We start from the raw sequence: 21725 nt of genomic DNA, 5'->3' as shown, positions 1-21725 counted from the left end.
TGGATAGGGTAGGAGGGAAATGAAATCTATAAGTAGTTCACAGGTTCCTGTCACAGTGAAAAGCTGAAATATATGAAAAATAAGTGCTAAAAATGTGGGATGTTCCAGTTGCACAAGAAAGTTGAAGCAGCAACCAAAGACAATGTTTTCTCTTTCCTGGTACTCAGTGTGGGCAATAGACACCTGCTATTTTTAGCAATGAGAGCAAGTTGTGACAGATACTAAACTGCTAGACAAGCATTAGTCATTGCAGAACTAAACATAAAAGCAATATATAGAAAGAGGCTTATAATACATCACAAAAATAAAAGCAACAAACGTTTAACCAAAACAAAACCCCACAACACCCCATACACAATGCACCAAGTACTAACCCCCATTAAAGAGAAAGCAAGCCAATATAAAAGAGAGGTATTCAAGCTGGAACTCACATAATAGAACAGGGTTTCTCAAACAGGGGTTGCCGCTTGTGTACGGAAAGCCCCTGGAGGGCTGGGCCGGTGCGTTTACCTGCCCCGTCTGCAGGTCCGGCTGATCGTGGCTCCCACTGGCCGCGGACTGCTGCTCCTGGCCAATGGCAGCTTCCGGAAGCAGCGGCCAGTAAGTCCCTCGGCCCACACCGCTTCCAGCTGCTCCCAGGTAAACGCACCAGCCCAGCCCGCAAGGGGCTTTCCCTACACAAGTGGTGACCCGTTTGAGAAACCCTGACATAATCCCATTATTCCTAGTTACAGCTCCTTTGTACCAAACAGAGCTCTACATATTTAGCTCTTCATCCTTCCTCCTAGAGTGAGTCCTCCTGTCTCCTAATAATTTTTCATTCTCCTCTCAGCCCAGAACAGCATGCAATTTTCCATTCACATTCCATGGAATATTGCATATGATATTATATAGAGTGCTTATGATAACAAGTCATGTCTAACTCTGGGTTCTCTCCCCAGGCCCAGGTGGCAGCTGGACTTAGATGGGCTACTGTTGTACAATTTTAGGTGTGTTGTTGCATTTGTGCTGTTCCTGGATGCTAACATAGCAGTTGTGCAGATTTGGGTTGGGATGAGGACGCTACATGGCAAGAAAAGTGCTGCAGTTTGTTTCAGATGTGAGCTGTATCCCAAATATCCTTATCTTGGTCACTTCAAGATTAGATTGCTGAACAACAACAAATTGTGCATGGGGTGATGGATGACTACTTAGAAACTGAAGCTAAGGCAGTTTGCCACAATCTGTTTATTAAGTGGAGTCTCATATTGGGAGTACGTTATAGCAGATCTTTAGGATTTCCACTGACTGGCAACAGGCTTCTAGGTAGAATTACTATTCCTAGATTTTAAGGCCAGAAGATCATCTACTCCGATTTCCTGTCAGGAAACAGAATTCCATCCACCTACCCCTGTACTGAGCTCCAATAACTTGTGTTTGGCTAAAGCATTTCTTCTAGAAAAGGCATCCAGTCTGAATTTGATGACATCAAAAGATGGAGAACCCACCGCTTTCCTTGACAGTTCCAATGGTTAATCAACCTCTGTTAAAGCTTTGCACCCGCTTTCTAATTTGAGTTTGCCTGGCTTTGGGATCCAGACAATGGCTCTTGTTATGCATTTCTCTGCTAGATTAAAGAGTTCTTTAGTACCTGGTGTTCTCTCCTTGTCATGGTACTTATACACTATAGTCAAGTTACCCCTCAATCCTCTTGTTGATAAGATGAGCTGATTGAGCAATTTTAAGTCTTTCACTAAGGCATTTTCTTCAGCCCTCAAATCATTTCGGCTCTTTTCTGCACCTCTCCAATTACTGTCTTCTTTTTAAAATGTTGACACCAGAACTGGATACAGTATTCCAGTGTCCATTTCACCAATGCTGTACATAAGAAGTAAAAGTCACCCCCTACTTTCTACTCCTCTGATTATACATACAAGGACAGCATTAGATCCAGTGGCAGAATACCATATGGGCCAATGGGGCCCAGGTACCTGACCAACTGGGGAACTCTGAAGGGGTTCACAGCCGCTGCTCCTCCTCTCTCCCCCCCATGCTTCTCCTCTTCTTCCCCCTGCGGCCTTGCCTCCAGCCCAACTAGAGAAACCTGTGTGGAGGTGATGAGCAATTCCCCCAGCCCCCAGGCAGAGCTGGCTGAGTGCTGCTTGTCCAAGCCTCATGCAGAGCTGGCCCAAGGCTCCCGCCCCCCGGTGCTGGACAAAGGGCCCTCCCAGCCCCACGCTGGACTGAGCCCCCCTACCTATCCAGTGCAACGCTGGAGCGAGCCCCTCCCCTCCCCACCAGGTACGGAGCTCACCTCTCCCCGCTCCCCTCCTTGGCATGACATTGCTCTGAGCCCTCTCCCTTCTCTCCCAACCCCAAGTAGCACTGAGCTCCCCCAAGCCCGTCTCCCACCCATGTGAGGCTGGACCGAGCCACTCACTGAAGCCCTCATCTCCCCTGGGCAGGGTCGGCCTGAGTCACACCGCTCATAACCACCCTGTCCCAAGGCCCACCACTCACCCCTGCCCACTCCTTTTTGGCAAACTGGACATTTTTGCTGTTTGCTCTTGTCAACTGGTGATCAGTTGGCGAGAGCAAATGGGACAAATGCCCAGTTTTCCCAAAATAGTCAGGACATCTGGGGCCAAAATGGGACATACGGTCATCCTAGGTCAAGGGTCCCCAAACTATTTTAGTCACACACACCCCTTACCTGGTTCATGTCCCCTCTGTCCCTGGGAACCAGGGCAGGAGCGGGGTCGGGGCCCACAGTAAGGGGCTGTGTGGCTGGGAGAAGAGCCACAGCTGGGGCTGGGGGGAGGGCTGTGGTGGGGCCATAGTGAAGCTAGGGGAAGGCTGGGGCCTGCTATGTTTCCCCTGAACATTCCTCTGTGCCCCCTGGGGGGTGTGCCCCACAGTTTGGGAACCACTGCCCATGGCTGTGATAAGAGCTGCCCAGGGGTCCCAGGCAGATGTGGGGAGCCCTGGAACCTGCACCTGCCTTGGGCAGGGGGCCAGAGTGCTAGACAGCAGCTCCCAGCCCTTGTCCCTGTCCCTCTCAGGACACGCCACCCAGGGCAGGTGGAGGGACCAGGGCTCCCCACCTAGGTCAGCTCTACCATTTTTTCCGCCCTAAGCAAAAAAGATGCTCGGACTGTGCCACCCCAAGAATGGATGGAATGCCACCCCTTAGCATGTGTAGCCCCAGGCATGCGCCTCCTCCGCTGCTGCCTAGAGCCAGCCTTGCTCCCCACAGTTGTCCAGGCTCCCTGGGGAGCTGTTACCACGGCCTGGCTTCTGGGAAGGGGAGGAGCAGGAAGTGGGACCTCACGCTGGGGGTGCGTGGGGGGGGGAATGTGGACGGCCCAAGTGTTCTTTGTTCCCAGTGCCCCAATATATCAATCTGCCTCTGAGTAAATCTCTTTTGCCATAGCACTGCACTGGCAGCTCATGTTTTGTTGCTTGTTCGATACAGTCCCTAATCCTTTCCAGTGTTACTGCTTTCCACAATATAGTCCCCCATTCTGTAATTGGGCCTGCAAACCCACATTGGCCTTGGCACATAGTTGCAAATGGCTGGAGTCGATTTCCTGTGAGATGGTAATACTGTGCATTGCTATATGCTTCAGAGGTGAACAGAAGTTAACAAGGGGGGTTCTGGAATCCCAGTCATTGGAGTTGTTTTTAAGAAAATGTTAGACAAACACCTCTCAGGGATGGTCTTGGCCAGGGTTTCCTCAACCCAAAGTTGGATCACCAGCATGTCCCAGGGGGCTGGCTGGGCTCAACTCCCTGCCCCAGGCACAGCAACCTCTGGGGTCCTAGTGCCACTGAGGTTTGGCCCAGCTGTCATGATAATGCAGGGCCATAACCACAGCAGGGCAAGTGGCGCAGCCGCCCAAGGTGCAAAGCAAAAAACAGGGCAGTAGGGGGCAGAGCCCCAGGGCCCTCCAGATTTCTGACCTCCATTTAGCAAAGACATTTTCAGACTGTTTGAAATGAAGACACATACTTGCTACTGCCCAGGGGAGCATCTCATGGCAGCCAGGCTCCGGGGGCAGAGGCTGGCTCCAGGGAGCATCGTGCTACCAATACCATCCCATTTTTCCACACCCCCGACTTTGCACCGGGAGTAGCTGCCCTGAATGCCCTGCCGTAATTACGGGGTGCTGAAACCCCAGAGATTGTAACACCGAGAGTGGAGAGCCAATCCCAGCCAGCCTCACAGCACAAGTGCTGCCACTGTGAGACACTTAATTATATTGAGAGACTTTGTCTAATGGACACCTATGAATACAATAAATTAAAAAAACACACTTGCTACCATTTTGAATGTCAATTACATTACTGTTGGGAGGGGCTCTTCTAGCAATTATAGGTTTCTTCCTTTTTAATCCATGTCTGAATTTTGGATGATTTCCTCCTTTAGTTTGTCCACATTAGTTATTTTATACTGTTTTTGTAATCAATATATCCTTATCTCCTCTCTGTCCCCAGTGGTATCCACAACACCTATTTTAGCATAAAAGTTGATCTTATATTTCCAAACAGAATATATGAATTCTATACATTTTCATTTTAGAAAATACTCACCATCATGCAAATAAAGAGTCATGTTAAACTATAACAAAATACCCAAGTTACAATTATTTTTACACACCTTCTAATGAGTACATTGTACGTGTGTGTTTACAGAAAGACCAAATAATGCAGGTTGACGCAAGGGTCATTTACGGTCAGATATTCTGGAGTGAGGACATATAAGCCTTTTTTAGTTCCCTGTGCATATTCTGCTTCCTTATACAGCCAATATCTGCCCCAAATAAGGCAGGTTTACAGAAGAAAAAAAAAGTGATCATGCCACTAAAGACTATAGTCATACTCATACACAGTGAGACAGAGACCTTTTCCCCTCCTTCCTAATGCAAGTCATTAGTGTTTTCATAACTCATTTTGGTGCATGACTATTCTTTCAGCTATCTGGGATGGTGGATGATGAAGATACAAAAGGAGCACTTAAAGACGATAAAGTCACTGTGGAGAAATGAAGGGAATTCTTTCCTTCAGTCTTCACGACTGATGATGTTAGGGAGATTCCCAAACCTGAGCCATCCTTTGTAGGTGGCAAATCTAGGAATTGTCACAGATTGAAGTGTCACTAGAGGTGGTTTTGGAATTAACTGATGAACTTAACAGTAACAAGTCACTGAAACCAGATGGCATTCACCCAAGAGTTCTGAAAGAACTCAAATGTGAAATTGTAGAACTATTAATTACAGTTTGTAACCTGTCCTTTACATTGGCTTCTGTAGCCAATGACTGGAAGACAGCTAATGTAACGCCAATATTTAAAAACGGCTCTAGAGGTGATCCTGGCAATTATGGGCCGATAAGTCTAACATCAGTACCGGGCACATTAGCTGAAACAAGAATAAAATTGTCAGACACATAGAAGAACACAAATTTTAGGGCAAAAGTCAACATGGTTTCTGTAAAGGGAAATCATGTCTTACTAATCTATTAGAGTTCTCTGAAGGGGTCAAACATGTGGACAAGGGGGATCCAGTGGACATAGTGTACTTAGACGTCCAGAAAGCCTTTGACAAGGTCCCTCACTGAAGGCTCTTACATAAATTAAGTTGTCACGGGATAAGAGGGAAGATCCTTTCATGAATTGAGAACTGGTTAAGACAGGAACAAAGGATAGGAATAAGTGGTAAATTTTCAGAATGAAGAGAGGTAACTAGTCCCCAGGGTCAGTCCTAGAAACAAACCTATTCAACTTATTAATAAATGCTCTGGAGAAAGGGGTAAACAGTGAGGTGGCAAAGTTTGGAGATGATACTAAATTGCTCAAGATAGTTAAGACCAAAGCAGACTGTGAAGAACTTCAAAAAGATCTCACAGAACTTCAAAAAGATCAGAGGGGTAGCCGTGTTAGTCTGGATCTGTAAAAGCGGCAAAGAGTCCTGTGGCACCTTATAGACTAACAGACTTATTGGAGCATGAGCTTTTGTGGGTGAATACCCACTTCGTCGGATGCATCTATAAGGTGCCACAGGACTCTTCACAAAACTAAGTGATTGGGCAACAAAATGGCAAATGAAATTTAGCTACAACTAATAAGGAAAGAGATCTTGGAGTCATAGTGGATAGTTCTCTGAAGATGTCCACGCAGTGTGCAGTGGCAGTCAAAAAGGCAAATAGGATGTTAGGAATCATTCAAAAAGGGAGAGAGAATAAGATGGAGAATATCTTATTGCCTTTACATAAATCGATGGTACGCCCACATCTTGAATACTGCGTACAGATGTGGTGTCCTCATCTCAAAAAAAATATACTGGCCTTAGAAAAGGTTCAGAAGAGGGCAACTAAAATGATTAGGGGTTTGGAATGGGTCCCATATGAGGAGAGATTAAAGGGGCTAGAACTTTTCAGCTTGGAAAAGAGGAGACTAAGGCGGGATATGACAGAGATATATAAAATCATGAGAGGTGTGGAGAAAGTGAACAAGGAAAGTTATTTACTTGTTCCCATAATATAAGAACTAAGGGGCCACCAAATGAAATTAATAGGCAGCAGGTTTAAAACAAATAAAAGGAAGTTCTTCTTCACAGTCAACTTGTGGAACTCCTTGCCTGAGGAGGTTGTGAAGGTTAGGACTATAACAAAGGTTTAAAAGAGAAGAACTAGATAAATTCACGGAGGTTAAGTCCGTTAATGGCTATTAGCCAGGATGGGTAAGGAATGGTGTCCCTAGCCTCTGTTTGTCAGAGGGTGGTGATGGACAGCAGGAAAGAGATCACTTGATCATTACCTGTTAGGTTCACACCCTCTGGGACACCTGGCATTGGTCGCTGTTGGTAGACAGGATACTGAGCTGGATGGACCTTTAGTATGACCCAGTAAAGTCATTCTTATGTTCTTATGTTTTGTTGTTGTTGTTGTTGTTTTAAACGACATATCTAACAAAAAAAAACACATCATGCTGCAAGTAGAGGGCCAAAGCCTAAACTGTCAGTTCTGGCTAGGTTATAGCCTAGATTGCCCAGAATTTGTTTGGTTATGAAAAGATATATTATGCAGATTACATTTTAATAACTCCTCACCACCCATACCATCTTTCACCAAACCCAATACCTATTAGCCAAGAAGATCCACATTTTCTACTACTATTCACACAGAATTCCTTTCAGTTTGTCTTTCCAGGATCTGTCACTCATGAGAAGCTCAAGTGGATGGATCTATTTTTGTCACTGCATTGGATTACAGACTGGCTGACTATAATTGAATTTAGTTAGTTTTTGGGACTGGTGTAGTGTGAATATGTGCTATGTAGCACAAGTGTACTGTGTCAGCTTCTTTTTCAGTCAAGACTACTTTTTCTGTTACACTTAATACTCCATGACAGAGGGGTACAGGTGTCAGAGACTAATGTGATTTAACTCCAGTGTGAATTTAAGCCAAAGGTCACAGGTTGAAGTGAAAGTGCAAGAAATACCACACTGCCATAAAGATCAAAATTTGGTCATATCGGGAAGTTACAAGTCTTTACGGAAACACTTGGATCAGTAGTGACGAACAACTTTGGTCAATGAGGAAAAAAATCTTGGCTGCATTTGAGTTAACAATTCACTTGCTTCTTCCTAGAGAAACTGATAGGAGTTATACACTATGAGAACTATATTATTAAATATTGTCAAGAATGGTGTTGGAATTTATATTTTAAATTACTATTATTATTATTATTATTAATACAGGAAATCAAACAGTAATTTAACTATAAATTCCTTTATTAATTCCAAAGGCCAAATGGTACGTTATGCGATTGCTTTAAACATGCCTAAAAATCCTAAACAATTTACTACATTTAAACAATAATAAATAATTTAAAAGTATCTGATCAAGATACTGACAAATGGGCTAAGAGGTGATTAGACCCATGCTGGTAGGCTTCAGCGTGGTCAGGTAGGTATTAGCAATGAACCCTTTAAGAGTTGACTTTTTATTCCTTTTAACAAACAAGTGATGTTATTGCCAATTACTGACTTCAGCTAAAAACCAATTTAAGACAATTTATCGTTATGTCCAGTCTTAATCCAGATAAGATTTATAACTCCTTTCTCCCTAAGACCTTTCTTCCCCCTCCTTCTTGGTGTCCAACTGTTTTTCCATTGCACCATAGTTCACATAGATATGTGGGATGGGAAGGTCACTGCTGGCTCAATTTAAGACAGATTCTCTTTGATTGCAGATGGTTTTAAATCAGTCACTCCTATCGGTTAGAGGCTTTCTTTTTAGAAACTTCCCCTTATTACATTAGTTATTCTTTGAACCAGACATCCTCCCTACAGCCTTAAAAACATTATTTTCAACGCCTTCCTTCTTCTTACTAGTCAGGGCCTTTCTTTACAACACATTTCCTTAACCAATAAGCTAACTTTATTTTTTAATTTTATACTTATCCCTAGCTCTAACAATCTGTAGGATAAGTACTGTTACTATTTTTTGATTTATGCATGAAAACAATAAGAGGTCTGAAGATGTTCGTCAGTTCTTTCAGGGATTCTGTTAAGAGTGCCTGGTTAATGTCAATTTCCATTGCATTGCGGGTAGAATTATGAGCAAAGCCAGCTGTCTCTCTGGCCAGAGCAGAATCCTAATACACACAATGGTATTTCCAAAGTACTGAATATATGGCACTTTAGTATCTATGCTTGCTGTAATTGTCAAGCATGACTTTTAGAGTTACAGACTTTAAGGTCAGAAGGGACCATTATGATTGTCTAGTCTGACCTCCTGCACAATGCAGGGCACAGAATCTCACCCACCCACTCCTGCAACAAACTGCTAACTTATGTCTAGGCCACTGAAGTCCCCAAATTATGGTTTCAAGATTTCAAGGTGCAGAGAATCCTCCAGTGAGTGACCTGTGCCCCATGCTGCAGAGGAAGGTGAAAAACTCCCACAGTCTCTGCCAATCTGCCTTGGAGGAAAATTCCTTCCCGACCCCAAATATGGCAATCAATTAAACCCTGAGCATGTGGGCAAGACTCACCAGCCAGACACCTAGGAAAGAACTCTGTAGTAATTCAGATCCCACCCCATTTAATATCCCAGCACAGGCCTTTGGGCATATTTACCTGCTAATAATCAAGGATCAATTAATTGCCAAAATTAGGCTATCCCATCATACCATCCCCTCCATAAACTTATCTGGCTTCAAGACTAAGCTCGATATGTCTTTTGCCCCCACTGCTCCCCTTGGAAGGCTGTTCCAGAACTTCACTCCACTGATGGTTACAAACCTGAGTCTAATTTCAAGTCTAAACTTCCTGATGGCCAGTTTATATCCATTTGTTCTTCTGCCCACACTGGTTGCAGGAAAAAAAATCCCAATGTGTAGAAAGAATAGTAAATATGGCAGGCGACCAGCTTGACTTAACAGTGAAAACCTTGCTGATCTTAAATGCAAGGAGTGGAAGATTGGACAAATGACCAGGGAGGAGTATAAAAATACTGCTCAGGCATGCAGGAGTGAAAGCAGGAAGGCCAAATCACACTTGGAGTTGCAGCTAGCAAGGGATGTTAAGAGTAACAAGAAGGGTTTCTTCGAGTATGTTAGCAACAAGAAGAAAGTCAAGGAAAGTGTGGGCCCCTTACTGAATGAAGGAGGCAACCTAGTGACAGAGGATGTGGAAAAGCTAATGTATTCAATGCTTTTTTTGCCTGTCTTCACAAACAAGGTCAGCTCCCAGACTGCTGCACTGGGCAGCACAGTATGGGGAGACGGTGACCAGCCCTCTGCAGAGAAAGAAATGGTTCAGGACTATTTAGAAAAACTGGATGAGCACAAGTCCATGGGGGTGGATGTGCTGCATCCGAGGGTGCTAAAGGAGTTAACGGATGTGATTGCAGAGCCATTGGCCATTATCTTTGAAAACTCATGGCGATCCAGGGAGGTCCCCGATGACTGGAAAAAAGCTAACGTAGTGCCCATCTTTAAAAAAAGGAAGGAGGAGCTGGGGAACTACAGGCCAGTAAGCATCACCTCAGTCCCTGGAAAAATCATGGAGCAGCTCCTCAAGGAATAAATTCTGAAGCACTTACAGGAGAGGAAAGTGATCAGGAACAGTCAGGATGGATTCATCAAGGGCAAGTGATGCCTGACTAACCTAACTGCTTTCTATGAGGAGATAACTGGGTCTGTGGATGAGGGGAAAGCAGTGGATGTGTTATTCCTTGACTTTAGTAAAGCTTTTGATACGGTCTCCCACAGTATTCTTGCCGGCAAGTTAAAGTATGGGCTGGATGGACTATAAGGTGAATAGAAAGCTGACTAGATCATTGGGCTCAAGGGGTAGTGATCAATGGCTCCATGTCTAGTTGGCAGCCGGTTTCAAGCAGAGTACTCCAAGGGTCGGTCCTGGGGCCAGTTTTGTTCAATATCTTCATTAATGATCTGGAGGATGGTGTTGACTGCACTCTCAGCAAGTTTGCAGATGACACTAAAGTGGGAGGAGTGGTAGATACGCTGGAGGGTAGGGATAGGATACAGAGGGACCTAGACATATTAAGAGGATTGGGCCAAAAGAAACCTGATGAGGTTCAACAAGGACAAGTGCAGTTTACAAAGTCATCCAGATCTTCCTGTATGATATCCCGGTCCTTCTCTGTATTGGCAATACCTCCCAGCTTTATGTCATCCGCAAACGTTATTAGCGCACTCCCACTTTTTGTGCCAAGGTTAGTAATAAAAAGACTAAACAAATAGTTGGAAACTCATGTTCCCCAATTAAGGAGTCTGTTTAAAGATTTTTATTAGATCAGGCTATCTTGTCATATTATTATCCTCCAAACTTATGGAACTGTATAGCCTCACAGCCTTAATGACTGGATGCCAAGAGAACTATAACAAACTGCCTTTGAGCTAAACAGTGATTAACCCTTCTGCAGTAAACTAAGAGGATGTGTGATGCCCTGTACCTCAGGGTAACACCCAGCACCTCCATGTTCATTCTTGTAAAATGACCACATGGTATCTAATGCAAAGTTTGTCCTGTCATGTCAGATGTCTTTGGAAGGCTCATGATGCACTGAGCATGGTTGTTACAATAATAATTATAGGTTATAATTTCATGTATCTAGTTATGAGGCTGAAAATGTATCCTCATGGCTTAAAATAAACTCAGGCAAAAACTCTCCAAGAGCAGAGAGGTAGTTCACACCTCATCAGGGTAGTTATAGGACAAACCCAGTCTCACAGGAAGAAAGGAGACTGGCCTAGGCAGCAACAAAAGGATCTGTTGGACTCGTGAGTCACCTCGCTTCTTTTGGCCAGTTTGAGACTGTGATGAGGTAATGCTCACCTGACTCTGAAGGGGGAGGGGGCACAAAGCCATATAAGCTTGTAGTGTCCAGCAGGCATAACTAGACACTGCAAGACAGAGGTTCCTAGGGTTGTGTCTGGGACTGGAGATATTGGCTAGTGTCATTCAGTTGCACAATCCAAGGAGCAGTTACATGCCAGAGGCTGTGCGTGAACAGCCCAGGAGTGGGGGTTCTCACAGCAGAGCAGATTAAGACTGGCTCAGAGTCAAGGATTTGAGTGAACTAGTAGATCACTGGTCCTGATAACACCAGAGGAGAATGTCACAGGCATATCTTAAAAGGTATCATTTTAAATCTCAATTTGCTAGTCAGGATCATTCTGACAAAATTGCAGCATCACTCTGTAAAGTTACAAGAATTCCCTGTATGATTTTAACACTGTGTGTTCCAAACCCTACAGCCCTGCCCAAGCAGAAGTCAGCAAACAGATCTGCCCTAGTCAAAGAAATGTGTGCTCTGCTTAATTTGCATTTAAGCAGCAAATAGAGTCATCAAGTGGGAAAGGAAACAAAGAAAGCTCAAAAAGGTGTAGAAGATGTCTGAAACGAAAGTGTCTGAATAACTATTTGAGATAATAAACTGGAATACTATTCCGTTTAAGAAATAACAGACTTTAGATATTTTGTACTCTCCAGGAGAGGGCTGGGCAGAATAGGACATACATTTCCGGGGGGCGGGGGGGAGGAGGGGAGAGAAACTGGTACAGGTGCTGTGTTAGGATCATCCTGCAAAATAACCAAGGCTTGTGAGAGCCAGAGTGTAACCCAGGTGTGGCTGAGAGACTGCACTTACACAGACACTCGGCTTGTGGCTTGGATGGTGGAAGGCTGTTTGTGTGTGGCTCAGGTGGGAGCTACTTCACCAAGGCACGGGTGACCCAGCTGCCCATTAGTCTGGATTGTACTGTGGTACGTTATAAGTTCCTAAAGCATCTCTTTTAGAAAAAACACCTAATCCTGATTTTAAAAGAGTCAGGGATGAAGAGTTTACCATGACCCATGGTAATTGTTCCAATGGCTAATTACTGTCACCATTAAACATTTATGTCTTATTTGCAGCCTGAAAGCAGGTTAGCTAACCTGAGTTAAAAACACATTTATTTATTTACTTATCGCAGTGTAGATACAGCCTGTTTGTGTGTGTTCCTTGGGTAGGGGGTCCAGATATCCTAATTTTATAGGGACAGTCCCAATATTTAGGGCTTTTTCTTATATATATACACCCCCAACCTGTCCCAATTTTCACACTTGCTATTTGGTCACTGTCATAAACAGATAGTTAAGGGTTAATAAAACAGGAGTACTTCATGTCTCTTTTGCCTGTAAAGGGTTAACAAGTTCAGTAAGCCTGGCTGTCACTCGACCAGAGGACCAATCAGGGAACAGGATACTTTCAAATCTTGAGGAAGGGAAGTTTGTGTGTGTGCTGTTAGTTATTGGTTGTTGTTCTCTCTGGGTTCTGAGTGACCAGACATGCAACCAGGTTTCTCTCCAATCTCTCTGATACAGTCTCTTATATGTCCAGACTAGTAAGTACTAGGTAGATAAAGCGAGTTAGGCTTATGTTTGTTTTCTTTATTTGCAAATGTGTATTTGCTGGAAGGAGTTCAAATTTGTATTTTGCTGAAAGGATTTTAATTTGTACTTGTACACTTAGGCTGGGAGGGTATTCCCAGTGTCTACAGCTGAAAGACCCTGTAACATATTCCATTTTAAATTTACAAAGATAATTTTTACTGTTTTTCTTTCTTTAATTAAAAGCTTTTCTTGTTTAAGAACCTGATTTTTTTTTATTCTGGTGAGACCCCAGGGGACTGGGTCTGGATTCACCAGGGAATTGGTGGGGAGAAAGGAGGGAAGGGGGAGAGGAAGGTTAATTTCTCTCTGTGTTAGGATTACTTTCTCTCTCAGGGAGAGTCTGGGAGGGGGAGACAGAAGGAGGGGGGAAGGTGATTTTCCTCTCTGTTTTAAGATTCAAGGAGTTTGAATCACAGTGATCTTCCAGGGTAACCCAGGGAGGGGAAGCCTGGGAGAGGCAACGGTGAGGGAAAGGGCTTACTTTCCTTGTGTTAAGATCCAGAGGGTCTGGGTCTTGGGGGTCCCCGGGCAAGGTTTTGGGGGGACCGGAGTATATCAGGCACTGGAATTCCTGGTTGGTGGCAGCGCTACAAGTACTAAGCTGGTAATTGAGTTTAGAGGAATTCATGCTGGTACCCCATCTTTTGGACGCTAAGGTTCAGAGTGGGGTTTATACCATGACAGTCACCCTATCCTTGGTCACCCTGCCAGCTCTTGCTGACACTCTCTGAGCAACTTCTGGGCATTCACTGAGTTGCCACCCTTTTCTAGGCCCAGGGTCCTCTAGCGTGTTCTCTTTGATCTTTCTCTTCTCAATCCTGACAAGACAGCTTGGGCACCAGATGACTATAAGCTTGGCTATAATGTTTGAGTATTTGTTGGGATGCTCTTTATTTAGAGCACTGTTTTATCTTTCCTACTTGGTTCCTCTGACAATCCCTTTTGACCTAACTCCACAACAAGTAACCTATCATGAATGCACATAGACATGCAGCATATTAACAAAACAGATAAGCTCATCACACACACTAATGCTGTGTGTACCAGCCTCATGCCTCTTCCCTCCACTTCCAGCAAACCTCTTTGGCACAGATATACTCTTGTTTACACATTGCTTTGAAGAGACAAAGATTCTCTATTAGGTTAAGATCTAACTGTGGATTTCCACAGATATTTTAGGTGATGGGTTCTCTATAAAAGCCTAGACAGGCTAGGTTCCATTTCTCTTCTGATTCCCCACGTTAGTTAGCTGTTCGGTAACTACACATTGGCTTCGACACAGTTTAAGGAGACTATTTATTCACTGATTTAAAGTCTGATGCTGCGATCACGAATTTGGAAGATTTGGAGCACAGTCTGGGAAGTGAACATCTCACTTTAATGTCTGACCTGACATAGTAATACCTTAACGTGGTGTTTCTAATGGGAGCAGTACTGAAAATTGTAAGATGAAAGGTACTCAAAATAGGTTTCATCATTTAAAATAAAAGAATTTGACAGATGCTCAGAAAGGAAACAACTTATTGCACAAATTGCAATATCTTTTCTGTTTGAAAGAAGGACAGTCTTGTGGTTAAGAACTAGACTGAGATGGAAACAATCTGGGCTCAGTTTCTAGCACTGGCAGACGACATGTGTGACTGTGGCCAAGCAAATCACTTCATATCTCAGTTCCCAAACTGAAGTGGGAATAGTAATATTGTTTTAATTCACAGAAGTGCTATGAGATAAATTTGTTTGTGTTCTGAGGTGCGCAGATACTATGGTAATAGGCATAGGAGCAGTTGGTCTTTTATTCTTTGCGGCCAGGGGTGAGTGCATCTCCAGTCAGGCCAATGGAGCCACAAGTGGGGAGGAGGCAAATTCAATGCCTGCCTGAGGCTTGCAGTTGGGGGAAGGCGGGCAGGCAATGCTCACTGCAACTCGAGCTATGCACATGTAGGTCCTTATAAGTAACAAGATATATAATGCTTATACACCCTGGTTTATTGTATGAGCATTATGACTGATGGGTTCAATATTTGTTTTTAAAGAGGGAGCAGGAAACACATGTATTTTTCCTAGGGAAGAAACTCACTCAATTGTCTTTATTTTACAAGAAGCTAAATAGATCACATTTTAGGCAAACAGTGCAGAGATGGAGATTTTTAACAGCTGGAGAGTTACACACCCCCTGCTTCACACTGAAAATTCCTCCAAAGTAAGGGGATTGGGACTTTCCTGCCTTATTTGTTCTACTCCTATCATACACAAAACCAGATGTTCCAAATAGACACTTCTCCCTTTCAACTGTTACTTAAATTTCTTTTTCTCAATAGTATCAGATCATGTGAGAGAAGATGGGTGTAAGAAATATCAATTCTTTGGGCATCAGTCCATCAACCTTGTCTGCATTACCAAGACTGATATCAAGAGTCTCAGGCCAGCCTCCATAGGCTAAAGCTGCAGCTGTCTTCAAGCAGTAGCTAGTTCTTCCTTATGCTAAGAGGACGATAAAGAAGCAGAGCCTCAAGAGTTAATCCTTTAGAACACTGTCTTATTCCCTTGTTTGATGGAGAAGAACCTGACATACATGGACTGCAGGAGGTTCTATGAAGCAGGGGCTCAAACAGGATCCCTTCCATGATTCTATTTCAGGATCCCTAACATTGCATTAAGTTTATATAATTCCTGTTTTGTTTTTCCAAATAAATAAATACAATCCATAGTTATCTGGCTAGCAGAAATTGCAAAGTCTTTGCTCAGAAGGGGATAGACTTGTAGAGCTTACAAGATCAAGAACCAGCCATTGTATACTTAACTAGCTGCATATACAAGCTCATCATGCATCTCTGCATATACACACTTTACAAGATAAAATATTCTACTGTTCATACTCCATATTAAGTTTTAAAACTGATAAACATTTGTGAAAAACAGCTGCATTTTAGAAGCCTAGCAATTACACTGGTCCATTAGGATTATTTAAGTGCAAAGCTTCAACTTTCAAAGTTCAGATTTTTAGAATTAGGTACGTACACACACAAAATAAGCTCCACAAACCAAAACCCCTCAAACAGGAAAAAGTCCCCAAAATGTTGTAACTCCAACTGCATAAAACAGCTCCAAGGATTTGTGCACACACACACTCATCTTGAGGACAACAAAGAGCATTGACTGTTTCAGCCAAAAGTGAGAGGTTTTTTTTTTTGGGGGGGGGGTGTGAAGAGATTGTTAAAATGAATTTAGAAAGGGGTTGCATAAAAGCATTACACAACCTTAACAGGAATTCAACTTCTGGGGTGAAAGGAAGAAGCAGCAGCAGCAAGTGCACAAGAGAAGGGTAGCTTTTGTCCAAGAACACAGGTATAAGCACCTAGTCTTCTAAAATACAATCTTCAGGAGCACATAGGGCAGGCAGAATCTTGTTTTAATGGCTTGCTGAATATCCTCGTTCACCCTCCCACCCCCCGCCCCAAAAAATCCTGCAAGGCACTTTAATGACAAAAGGGCAATTAATTAGAGCACCCAGAGGCTGCCACATGTTCATCTACAAATACAGTCTATCCTTGCAGACCTAAGTGTCACACACTGGACATGACACTCACACACCCAGCTCCCTGCCTGTCCATGCTGATCTGCATACTTTGTGGAATTTCGTACATGCAGCAGGTTTTTGCTATAATTTTTCCTCCCTGCTACCAGGATTTGTTGTGGTGCTGGGTCTTCAGGCAGCCTCTCCATGTTAGCTCTGAGCCCACGTGGAGCGGCGGCAGTAAAGCAGCAGCAGCATGCTGTCCCTGGGATGGGACAGAAGCTTTGGCGGGCGCGGGGAGGGGGGGAGTGGAGAGGTAGAGCAGTGGCTGTTCCAGACCACCACCAAACCTCACAGGCACTGCAGGCAAACCCCAGACTCTGCCAGCTGCCCAGAGCATCCCCTAGGCTGCTTCAGGCGCGATCCTCTTGTCACCCATCCTCCCCTCAAGACAGCACAGGCTGCTTCAGTCTCAGTCCCCCGCTCCGGCCTCCCCTTCCTGGGCTACTGGACTCCCTCCATCAGTAACAACCCCCATGCAGCCCCCAGGCTTCCTCCCCGCTCCTATTCCCTGGCCCGAGAGCTCCTCGCCCCACTCAGCCGTCCAGGCTCCCTCCAACACCTGCTGCCCACTAGCTCCCCGTCCAGCTCCGCACCCGCTTCCCCGGGGCAGGGCTCACTCGGGAACTTCTGAAGCGTTTCCCGGACCTAGCCGCGCAGTCCTCGCAGCAGTGGGAGAGTGCAACCGCCGCCCCCCAGCGTCCCGGGGCAGACCAGGGACCCCCCAGCCGCACCTTCCCTCCTGCCGACAGACATAGTCCCGCAAACAGCTCCGGCCGCGGCGCACGGCCCAGAAAGCGCGCCCCAGCCTTCCGCCTTTCGTGCTCGGTCTCCTGCCAGCCGCGCCCACCCCGGCCGGGGACGGCGCTCATTGGTGCTGCCGGCGCAGGGGCGGCCCTCGCCGGGGCGCACAGCGGACCTTCCCGGCATGGCGGCTGCGTCCGGATGGCCCCGCGTCGCGCCTGCCGAGCTCCGGCCGGGGGAGCGCGGCTGCGCAGAGCGCGCGAGCTGTGTGTAGAGCGGGGTTTGACAGCTGCAAGCTCAGCAGCAGCCCCGGCGGCGGCAGCGCATGGCTAGCGCGAGGGGACTCGCAAGCGGTGCAGTGCCTCGGCGCGTGTGACCGCTGCGCGGGGAGAATGTTATACACACGCCGCTCCTCCTCCGCCGCCACCACCTGCCCGGGCTTCCCCCTCACCTGACCCGCCAGCCCAACCCGGCACCTGCTAAATCAATAATGTACTAGAATGTCAGCGCTGAAAAAGGTAAGGACACGATGATGGGTATCGTCTGTCTCATGCCGCTGAGCGCCCGGGCTGGGGGCACTGCTGCTCCCGGGCTCATGTAGTGTGGGAACCAGTGGACACAGTGGCAGGATTTGCAGGACTTGGGGTGTAAGCGTGAAGAGAGGGGAGTGAGCGACTGGGCTGAGCGTGGGTCTTAGGCTGCAAAGTGTGACAGACTCTTGTTAAAAACAATGAGAAGTGCAGCTGCTGAGCGCGTTTGGGGGCGAGGGTACAGCTGCTGCTGGGCTTGTTTTGTGGGAGCAGCTAATCCTGTTGGAATAGTGGGGGCGGTGTGGCTGTTGGCGGGGGGAGTGCATCTGGTGAGGTGTCAGGGGGTTCTTGTGGTATTCTGGTCGTAGCAGGAGCTGCTTTGCTGCTGTCGGGTTGGCGGGGGAGGAGGGCATCTGCAGCTGTGCCTCAGGAGGGCAATGTTAGAGAGCGGCCGCAGGTGCTAGCCGGGTTGTTGCAGGTCCTAGGGATGGGGCTGCTATTGTTATGTATCGGCGTGAGGGTTGCAAGAGGGAGTCTTTCTCGCTGCACAGCGTTGGGGTCGCATCAGCTGCTGAGCACCGCTGGGATGTTGGGTTTGAGCAGCTGCTGCTGGGGTGGTTGGTTGTCGCTACGCTCGCTCCGGTCCCAGCACTTCTGTGCTGATGAGGATGCAGCTGATTTTGGGGGCTGCCGCTTCGAAGCTCTCTGGGCTGCTGCCGCCGCTGGGTGTCCAAGGTGCTGACCGGCGGCACAAGGTGTGAAGCCGTCAGCTGCGGCTGTTCTTGCAGAACGCAAGAGACGGTGACAATTGCGCTTTTTGGCCCCGCGTGCAAAAGTGGAAACCATTCAGCTGACTGGAGCGTGAAACGGGCTGAGGGGATTTGCGATTAAAAGAAGCATTGCACAAAATGCGCGCGCGCGCGCGCACCTTGACTAGAAACACACAGAGAACATGTTAAACGTGTATGTTACAGACTGACCGGCCGGGGGGGGGGGGTCCCCCTCCCGGATTTATTTCCATGTAGTGGGGCAGAGCGAGGCTTTTGGCTGGAATGGAGAATTGATGTGTGGGAAGGGGGACACCGTGCATCTGGTTTCTTTGCCTGGAAGGGAGGAAAGTGCTGTAAGCGAGGATGGTGGGTTTTAACAGACCATCATTTTAAGGGTTGCTATGTGAGGATGAAACCAGAGAAAAGGCTCGTGTAATCAAGCCGCCTCCTCCACCTCCTCTTCGTGGTGTACTGCACTGGCGGCGGCGCTTCCCTAACGCGGCCAACAATGAGTATTGGTCCTGGAGCAACGGCTTGGAGGTGGGGGGATGCTGGGGTGTGTGAGATTATCCCGTGTGTGGAGGTAACTGATAAGGGCTCAGCCCTGGACAGGGGTACCATGGAAAGGGCTGCGCAGCGTGCTGCTAAAGTGAAGGGGGGCGGGCAGGGACGAGAGAGAACGAGCTCGGAGGGAGTTTGGATTTGGCGAAAAGGGGGAGATCCATTTCCCTTGCTTTGATCGCTCAGTCCGGACTCTTTAAGAAATGGAACCGAGATGCTGCTGGCGTTGTCCCTTGCCCGGAGCTGGGGTGCTGCCTGTTGGGGAGGGTAACTCCGGCTTTGAGGGTCGTTTGGCTTGATCTGTGCAGTCTGCATCTTGTATCAGAAACCAGTAAGACTAAGGCAATAAATCATATTGCGTGTGGCTTATCAATGTAACCAACTTGGGAAAGATGAAGCTCCAATGACTTCCTCCCATCTTCCTAAGCAGGGAGATAAAAGGAGGGCGGGGGGGGGGGAGAGAGATACATAGGTCGGCATTATATCCCAGATAGTGATCAGGGAATTTTGAGGATTGTTTTTCAGAAACCCAGGGTAAGTGCCTTTGTAGCAACCAAAATCACTGTCACTTGGCATTTTCATGCAATTGCATTGATGTACTAGACACATTATGTACAATGAATTATAACTATTAATAAAAATAATAATGACTAATTTAAATACACCCTTTGTGATGGGGAATCAATTACTAGCTACCATGTCTAATTACTTTATGGAATAAAGGGTTGCACACCTCTCTAGAAACCCCCTAGGGAGCTAGGGCCACACCCACACTCTCCCCCTACTGTAACAAAGTCAGATCTAATCTCTATGTAGGCATATCATGACTGGAAAGTTATAAAATACTCCTAATATGCCCCCCCCCCCGATATTTAGTTGCTCTTGGAAACTAGTAGATCATATAAGGCTTGTAAAGAGGAAGAGCCAGTAGTCATAGCAGTTCAGGCTGTTGCCTTGATGCTAAAACGAAGAAGTCATTAATCAGGATTTGCTATCAGCCAAATTGTCTTGTGGTGGCTGCTGGTGACTAAGGCTGTGTTAACAATTGCAACCGTTTTCAGTGTGTTTTGTTGCATTTTCTATTTCATGGCCATTCAGATAGTTTATTTCAGATGGTATGATCTCTTCCTTAGATGCAGAGAACAGATTAAAAATTTGTACGCACCAAGTACATATTGGAGGATGAGGGGAAAAGGAGGAGTACAATAGTATTCTGTAGGTATTCAAATCTTTCAACTCAGAAATAGAAATAATTAACCCACCCCCCATCATTTTACCAAGACCAATATGTTCAGTAACATCAGTTATGCAAAATTCAGCTGAATAATATGCCAGCAAAAGCATAAAGAACTCCTAATCTTCACCTTTTAAAAAATGCTTCCCAGAGCCATTTTCTCCTCATCCCTCCTCTTTTCCCTTGTAACTCTGAGAGGTTAGGATCAAATGGATGGTGAAGTTTTTCACTAGAGTTGGATCCTCAGCACCCTTACAGCGTCCCTCCTGACATGGGTAGTCCAATTAACTTCGGTGGAAATACTAGATTTGAATAAGGCTTTGCAGGATTAGGGCTTTAAATTAGTTGTCTAAACAGTACGAATGTCAACTTTAGACCAAATCTAGTAATTCTTCTTCAATGGGGAAGTCTCACTATCCAAAGATGAAGGTATATAGATATAAAAAATTAGTCAAGATGCTGAGACTATGTTTTATTTCTTTCATTGTTCAGGTTTTGACAGTTTGCAATCTAATGATCTCACTATTTGAGCCCTGATTTTTTTCAATAGTGATTTGTGTTTTCTTATCCATAAACTCATATTATATATATGTATATCTTCAAGTTGCATTATACATACAACTAATGGCATTTTCCCCTAGTATTATAAATTCTTTTTTAACTCAAGACATTAAATATGCCCTTTTTGTAGTTTGTTTCCATTTGTATTTTACTACATCACAGGTTTAAATTGGTTTAATTGTCTTGGAAGCAAGTGAGAGTTGACACACTTCCAAATTAAAGCACTTAAAACAAAATCAAGTGGTCCACTAAACTTAAATCACTCTAGATTGTGTATACCCAGGAACAAGACTATCAAACTGAAGTGCTCTTTAATTGTTGGTGTGTTTTCATCTATATTTCTCTGGAAGCTACAATGCTGCATAAACTGAAGAACTGACAAAATTTGAAGAAATCCAATACTTCAGATCATCTATACAGGGTGACCAGATAGCAAATGTGAAAAATTGGGATGCAGGGATGAGGGGGGAGAAATAGTTGCTTATATAAGACAAAGCCCTTAATATTTGGACATCTGGTCACCCTATCTATGTAGTACATGACTAGAGGTATGAACACTTCTACACCAAAGCTTTTCTTGAACATGTGAACTAGCCCAACTATGAATAACTGACAACCCTGGTGTGGGTTATTTTTTTCCTCAGGGTAGTGTGAGCTTAATTCTTTGTACTGTATCCTGGAATACACCATGGGAGTACATTAGCTGTAAAGGATTGATCTTCAGAAATGATTCTAGATGTGCTGCGGACGTTGGAATTATTTTCTAATGCAAATATATTCAAGATACCTAATGTACAGCTGTCT

The 21725-nt window shown here is 45.3% G+C and overlaps 2 protein-coding genes across 10 annotated transcripts in view; one reads left to right on the top strand and one right to left on the bottom strand.

Moving 5' to 3' along the window:
* The window catches only part of ERICH1 (glutamate rich 1), a 111504-nt gene extending 94145 nt beyond the window's left edge, over nucleotides 1-17359 (bottom strand). For all 5 annotated transcript variants that reach the window (XR_007774037.1, XR_007774035.1, XR_007774038.1 and 2 more), the window contains exon 1: nucleotides 17256-17359. Coding sequence is in view for 1 of the 5 variants with exons in the window: in XM_050950946.1 (XP_050806903.1) it covers nucleotides 17256-17277 (22 nt within the window). In the remaining 4 variants the exon portion in view is untranslated. The remainder of the gene's footprint in view (nucleotides 1-17255) is intronic.
* Nucleotides 17360-17547: 188 nt separating this feature from the next.
* DLGAP2 (DLG associated protein 2) overlaps nucleotides 17548-21725 on the top strand; it is a 688475-nt gene continuing 684297 nt past the window's right edge. For all 5 annotated transcript variants that reach the window (XM_050950699.1, XM_050950698.1, XM_050950697.1 and 2 more), the window contains exon 1: nucleotides 17548-17783. Coding sequence is in view for 3 of the 5 variants with exons in the window: in XM_050950698.1 (XP_050806655.1) it covers nucleotides 17766-17783 (18 nt within the window). In the remaining 2 variants the exon portion in view is untranslated. The remainder of the gene's footprint in view (nucleotides 17784-21725) is intronic.

This window comes from Gopherus flavomarginatus, chromosome 4, assembly GCF_025201925.1.
Source record: "Gopherus flavomarginatus isolate rGopFla2 chromosome 4, rGopFla2.mat.asm, whole genome shotgun sequence".
Taxonomy (NCBI): Eukaryota; Metazoa; Chordata; order Testudines; family Testudinidae; genus Gopherus; species Gopherus flavomarginatus.
The sequence above is the reverse complement of the archived record's forward strand: the minus strand, read 5'-3'. Positions and strand labels throughout refer to the sequence as shown.